Below are 6654 nucleotides of genomic sequence, written 5' to 3' on the forward strand. Positions count from 1 at the left end.
ATGGCGTTGTTTCAACCATGAACTAACCTAAAATCTGTCAAGTAATCGTTAAATATCTATCAAAAATGTCTAAAAAGCGCAATTTTCTCCTAATTTTCTTAATAATTCCTTTAATTGCATATACAAAAGCTGATTTAAACGATCAATCCCAAGAAAATGACGACAAAGAACGCTATATAATCGAAGGAAAAGTGTATCCTTTCGACGCCCCATTTTCTCAACAAAACTGGCAAGCAAATACAAAAATTCAATTAAACGGTGGTGAGTACTTGGGTTTTGTTAAAGAAGACGGCTCATTCATCGTTCATAACATCCCATCGGGATCATTTATTCTCGAAGTAATAAATCCTGAGTTATCGTATGAACCTGTTCGTGTTGAGATCAATTCTAAGGGAAAATACCGAGCTCGAAAAGTAAATCATATCCAAACAGCTCAAATAATTCAAGTGCCATATCCGTTACGTTTGAAACCGTTGGGTAAAACTAAATATTTTCAAATTCGGGAACAATGGAGGGTTACCGATTTTATTTTCAATCCAATGGTTCTTATGATGGTTTTACCTTTAATTTTGGTGATGGTTTTACCAAAAATGATGAACGATCCGGAAACAAAGAAAGAAATGGAAAATTTGGGGAGTTTAACTAAATTTCCGGATGTTTCCGTTTCTGATTTTGTGACAAATTGGTTTACCGGGAATCCCCCAAATCAACAACAACAACAACAGGGAAATAAAAAGATTAAAGCCAAAAGGGCGGTACAAAGACAGTAGAAATTAATTTTAACAATTTTTATTTTTTGGGTAGACTTTTGTAGCAAGATGATAAATTTAAATAGTAATTCTTGAAATTCGTTGTAAATATTATTTTGTAATTGTAATTTATTTACAAATAAATAAAGTTATAGAACATAATTTAAACATTTTTACTTTCTTGTGTAAGGCAAAGATTTTTTTTCTTGGCACTTTGGGTATTTCAGAAACATAACAATAGCTTTGAAGAAAAGAGTATTGGCAGAGTTGTTCCAGAAGATCAAAGAAAGAACCGTCATTCATTCATTAATCAATTCAAAATAATTTTTTTAATATAAATAGAATGTATTAGCTTTATAAACCCAAATGGCATGGATCCAATAAATAGAATACTACAAGTACTGATTACACAATGATATATTTTAATTAGTGCATTATTCAAGTTGTAAAAAAAATGTGGGAACACAAATGACTGAAAACGATTAATGTCTACAGCATATACAATATAACACAACATACAAGATGTCAATGAAGCTTCTAATAGATACGTTTTTAAAAGGCAAGTTGAGGAACAAGCAAAGAGAAGCGCACAACAGATTAAAACAGTTTTATACACTGAAATTGTGAATTTGCAGTAACACCATTTGTAATGTGGAACAAATCTAAATTTGACCATGATGCTAATCCATTGGCAGATAACTATCTGATCTAATAACTGCCCATTGAAGATAACGTCATAATGTTTATAACCAATATTTAGCCAAAATCCTGATTTAGAGATTATTACCCATACATTTTTACTATATGACCATATACGGTTGGATGTTGACAGAAATCGACTCGTTCATTAAAATAGTATCGAATTCTTTTGGCGTGATAAATATTCATTCATTGACTTCAATGAGTCTAAAAGTCGCTATTTATGTAACAGTAGAGCAAAGGGGGTTTCAATTGGTGGAAAGAAACTCACTAATCTTTGATATGCCGGCGATGTGACTCTGTTGGCGAAAGACAAAGAGCAATTCCATAGAATGTTGGATTTGGTCAGAGAAAAAAGCAGAAACTTGGGATTAGAAATAAACCTAAATAAGTCCAATACAGGAAATACTGTAGATGAACTATACAAGAACTCATGGATGCATATACCTAGGCGCTAAGAATAAAATAAAATAATACGACGCAGAAGAAGTTTCTTTCTAATTTCGTTATGCTTTTACGTCAGATAAACACACAAGAATGACAATAAAAATAAATATTTTATTGTGACATTGCCTGTATTTTGAGCTTTGTTCGTTGGGACTGCACTACTTGCACTAAGCAGTTTAGTGCAGATGTTGTGTGTTCGTTCGGGATAGTGTGGTTTAGTGCAGTTGCACTCATACTGTTCGTTGGGCCATGCACAGTGCAATTTCGTGCAGCGGGTGCAAGTTAGTGCAGATTTTGTTGCACCTGCTTTCGATTAAGTTCAATAATATTAAATATAAAGAAATAAAACCTTATAATAATTAATATTTGTTGTATTAGAGAACACAGTATATTCAATCCCAGTAGAGGCAGTAGAAAACTACCCCTTCTTTTTTGGAATATATTAAAAACTACTCTGTCGATTTTGGCGGCATTAAATACACTTATAGTACATTTAAAAATATTAATTATGTGTTTTTTCTCATTTAGGGGTGGCTGGGGTTAACTACCCTCACCACCCCAAATTTTTTTTTTGCAAGTACTGCTTATCGATTTTGGTGTAATTTGGAATATATAATGAAAAATATAAAATAATAACAATAATATAATAATAATTGATGAATCGCTATTAAATAAACATTCTGCGATGATTTCATTTTCCACGAGTATTTCGCTGACAATCTCCTGTTCGTCCATTTCAAATATTATACACTTTTTTTTATAAAAATCTATTCGTTGCGATCACGGTTTATACAATTTTCTGACTTGCACTAAGTTGACATGACATTGCACTTACTTACACTTCATTGCACTATGACGTCATACGAGTGCCATGTCGTGCAGTCCCAACGAACAAAGCTCATTGGATTCATGATCTTTTTCTAGACTCTCTGAAATTTGACAATAAAACGACACATTATGGTTTTTAAGACAAATTAAGGGTCTCGTCAAAAATTTTCTATAAAATGTTGTCCAAACTATGATTATCATTAAAATCATTTATGATGGGACATATACGTCACTCCTAGGACATATAGAAAAACTCAAAACAAATTAGAAAAATATCAAAGTGTACAAGACTTTTACAGCCGGTTGCAACCTTTTTCAGAAACAAGTTCAAAGTATTATTAATTAAATTATGCCGGATTGTCAGTGCTATAAATTCTCCAACGTATAAGCTGGCGAAACACGTTTCCAAGATTTTGTCAGAGATTATACGCATTTTGTGGAATTCATGTAAAGTTTGAAGAATACCAGTCAATAATACCGTGAATGATCTTCGCCATAAACGGAGGGCTTACCGAATTATGTTCCAGGGCTAGTGGAATACTGTAACATATTTAAATAACATCTACATATTTTAGTTGGAAGGTTGAATTCTACGAGCAACGCGAAGGAGCAGCTATTGAATCACCGTTGTCACCGGGAATCGCCAATTTTTACTTTCTCTGCTCTAATGTTTGAGGAAGAAACTTTAAGGAAGAGACCGTGGAAACCAAAGCTATGGCTACGTTATCTTGATGACACCTTTGTGATCTGGTAGCAGGAAAAGAGTATCTCCTGAAATTCCTAGAGTACTTGAACTCACAACACCCCATAATCAAATTTACCATGGAAACGGAAGCTGTTACATTTTCTGGATGTTTTGATCACTAGGAAGACAGACGGGAACATGGAATCGGGAGTGTATCGGAAGACGGCCCACATTTACAGGCTTCGTCCCATCACCATTCACAACAGAAGAAGTCAGTAATCTAAGCCCTGTATCAGCAAGCAGAAAGGATATGCAACAAAAAGAATTTAAACAAAGAGGAAGGATTTCTAGAAGATGTAATGCAGAAGAATGGTTACTCTGAGAGATATCCAGCGAGCCACAGGGTAACGCAATCAGAAGGAAGACCCACCGGTTTTAGCTGCCTCCTTAATGTTTCAGGTGTGACGAAGAGGAGTGCAAGGTATCTGAAGAACGACATCGTGGTATGGTATGGTACGATCAGCAAAATACGGAACGCTCTTCCGATACCTAAAGATAAATTAATACTACCATTGGTTTAATTACTATTAAAGAGATTATCAGCTATCATGCAGTTGTGGGAAGTATTGCGTTGGCCAAACTAGAGCAAGCATCTGCCTCCCTTATGTTTCAGCTGAAGAAAAAGGATATCGTCGTACAATACACTTCAAATTTGTTTCTGAAAAATATTGCAACATGGCATCTGATACGTCAAACACTTTTTCAAGAGACACACAGCTTAACTCAACAATTTCTAGTTCTTTCTATTTCAAAGTAGTTCCCAATCAACGAAAACGTACAGAAAACAAAACAGAAAACCTTTGCAAATATTGTTCTGCTACGATAAAAATAACATGTCTATAAAAATGTGACTAAGGCCCACTTTTACCACCTCCTGTCATTCTAGCTGTTAGCATTACAGGAGGTTAGCGCGTAACATTAGGTTATCTCGAAAACGGCTTTTACCACTCCGACTTATGAGGAGGTTAAGTTTATTGCAAGGTTAGGAGATATATCTAGGGGAATTTTATGAAGACGGTTGGCCGAACGTATAAATGATCTAAAATTGGATTATTTGTAAATGTTTGTAAACAACTCTTTGACAAGTGACATTTCTTAGCGATTGTCGTTGTGTAGTTGTGATTAGAAAACTAGAATAAGAGAAAATGGCTATGGATTCCATTCAATCAATTTCAGGCGACAAAAAACGTCCGCGATCAATTAACTTTAAAATGGAAGAGGTCGATTTATTGATCGAATTGATCTCCGACCGAATAGGAAATAATTCGTTGATTTCTTCCAGATCTTCAATCATCTCTTCGTCACTGCTACTTTCACGTTCAAAATCCATTTCAATACAAACACAACCACCGCTCGTTTCTTTTAGGTTATGAATTTGATACACGTGTGTTGTTTGAACGGTACGCCACCTCGCGGAAATAGTTGAATCACTTTTAACCTACCGGTCAGACCGATAACAGGCACCGAAACCGGCTGTCAATGTTACGCCAAAAATAACCGGTAGGTCAACGCTAACAGTAACATAAAAACGGTGGTAAAAGACGATTTTTGACATAACATGAGGTTAAAGATAACAGCAAGAATAACAGGAGGTGGTAAAAGTGGGCCTAACTGCTATGACTTAACTGCACTTAATTTGGATTAGAATAATCATTAAAATTTTTATTTGATGATTCATAGATTGGATCAAAACACATTTAACTTGAATAATTGATCGTAATATGATTATTGCCAACTTAGTGTGAACTCTTCATCATTCTTCCATTACTTGATACACACCTTTCAGTGATAACGTTTTATCGTTCAATTTAAATTGGATGCAATTAAAAGATAAATATTTTATTTTGACGAATTTTTTTATTAAGCCATAAAAATAAAGTAGTAAAGTACAAAATATCGAATATAACGAACGTTTTACATTTAAATATGCACATCAAGCGGTTTTCGCGATAAACTATTAATTAATTATTACAACGATGCATTACACATGCAAACTTCAAAAATAACTATAAATCTATTTATAAATGTGTGTTGTTTCGTATTTCTTTTAAATGTAAATATGCCTTATAACAGACATAAAAATATTTATACAAAAAAATATGTACAATAAGAAAATAAAGATACGAAATAAAAATATTACACGTTAATATTCATATTTTGGAAAGAATTTCGATTTAAATCCTTTGTAATAATTACTTTAATCAAAGTTAATCAATTTTTAATCAAAATATGTCAATTTAATGTTGATGCTTTATACATTTATTTTAAAATAAATTAATTAACGATCTTTGATTAAAAAATTATTATTAAATAGAAGTATAAAAATAAATAAATACATAAACACAAAAAATGAATACTTTCAGTTTTTTTGATTTTAATGCTGTAAATAAAGAGGAATAAATAAAACTTATTTCTCAAAAAAAAAGATGTGAAAGTTGTGCTTTATATCAATAATTTTAATTAGGCAAGTAAAGGCTTTTCATCTAAAGAAAATTTCGAGTTGCTTATCTTCGTAATTTAAATCGCCGATTTTTTTGGTTTACGTTTAAAAATTGAGCAAAACGTTTTTGTACTTTTAAATTTAGATAATTTTAAAATTTGAAGCCTTATCGAATTTTTTGTTTTAATTTTTTTTCGTTTTAAATAAAAATTAAAACAGACACATTATGGCACTACATGAACATCGATATTTTTATGATAATTGATGATTTTTTTTGTGACAAATACTTGATATGACTCGATATCGTTTTGTTTCTTTTTTCTTTTTAAGTTATTCTAAATGACCGATTTTTTTAAAGATTCAATTCAGTCTTGTGATATTCGAAAAATTTTCCTAAAAATTTATCTATATAAATAGAAAGTGATCTTAAAAATATAGCGTTCAATAAAAAAAATTATTTGAAGAGCTTAGTTTATTTTTCCGCAATTTTATTTGATACTTTATCTCAAATTGGGCACTCTAAAATTGTTACTTTTTTTATTGAACACTTGTTAAAAGCTAAACAGACATCACACTCACAATCAGTTGTATATAATTTTACATTATTATATAATAATTAATAATAATCAAGAATTATTCTTCCAAAACGACTCCTATTTGTTTACTAAGAGTATTAGGTTATTATACACACATAAAATTATATAAACCCCATTTTTTGAGTCTGTCCTATTTTACATTCATAAATT

The 6654-nt window shown here is 31.9% G+C and overlaps 1 protein-coding gene across 1 annotated transcript; it reads left to right on the forward strand.

Annotated features, from left to right (window-relative positions):
• The first annotated feature begins 3 nt into the window (after positions 1 to 3).
• Positions 4 to 911, forward strand: LOC111419631 (ER membrane protein complex subunit 7). Its single transcript, XM_023052464.2, has one exon. The coding sequence runs from the start codon at positions 66 to 68 to the stop codon at positions 768 to 770; it is 705 nt and encodes a 234-aa protein (XP_022908232.1). The 5' UTR covers positions 4 to 65; the 3' UTR covers positions 771 to 911.
• Positions 912 to 6654: the final 5743 nt, after the last annotated feature.

Source organism: Onthophagus taurus, chromosome 7 (assembly GCF_036711975.1).
Source record: "Onthophagus taurus isolate NC chromosome 7, IU_Otau_3.0, whole genome shotgun sequence".
NCBI lineage: Eukaryota > Metazoa > Arthropoda > Insecta > Coleoptera > Scarabaeidae > Onthophagus > Onthophagus taurus.

Excerpts from the sequence above, each read along its gene's own strand:
- LOC111419631 (XM_023052464.2), top strand. The coding sequence starts at position 66 with ATGTCTAAAAAGCGCAATTTTCTCCTAATTTTCTTAATAATTCCTTTA.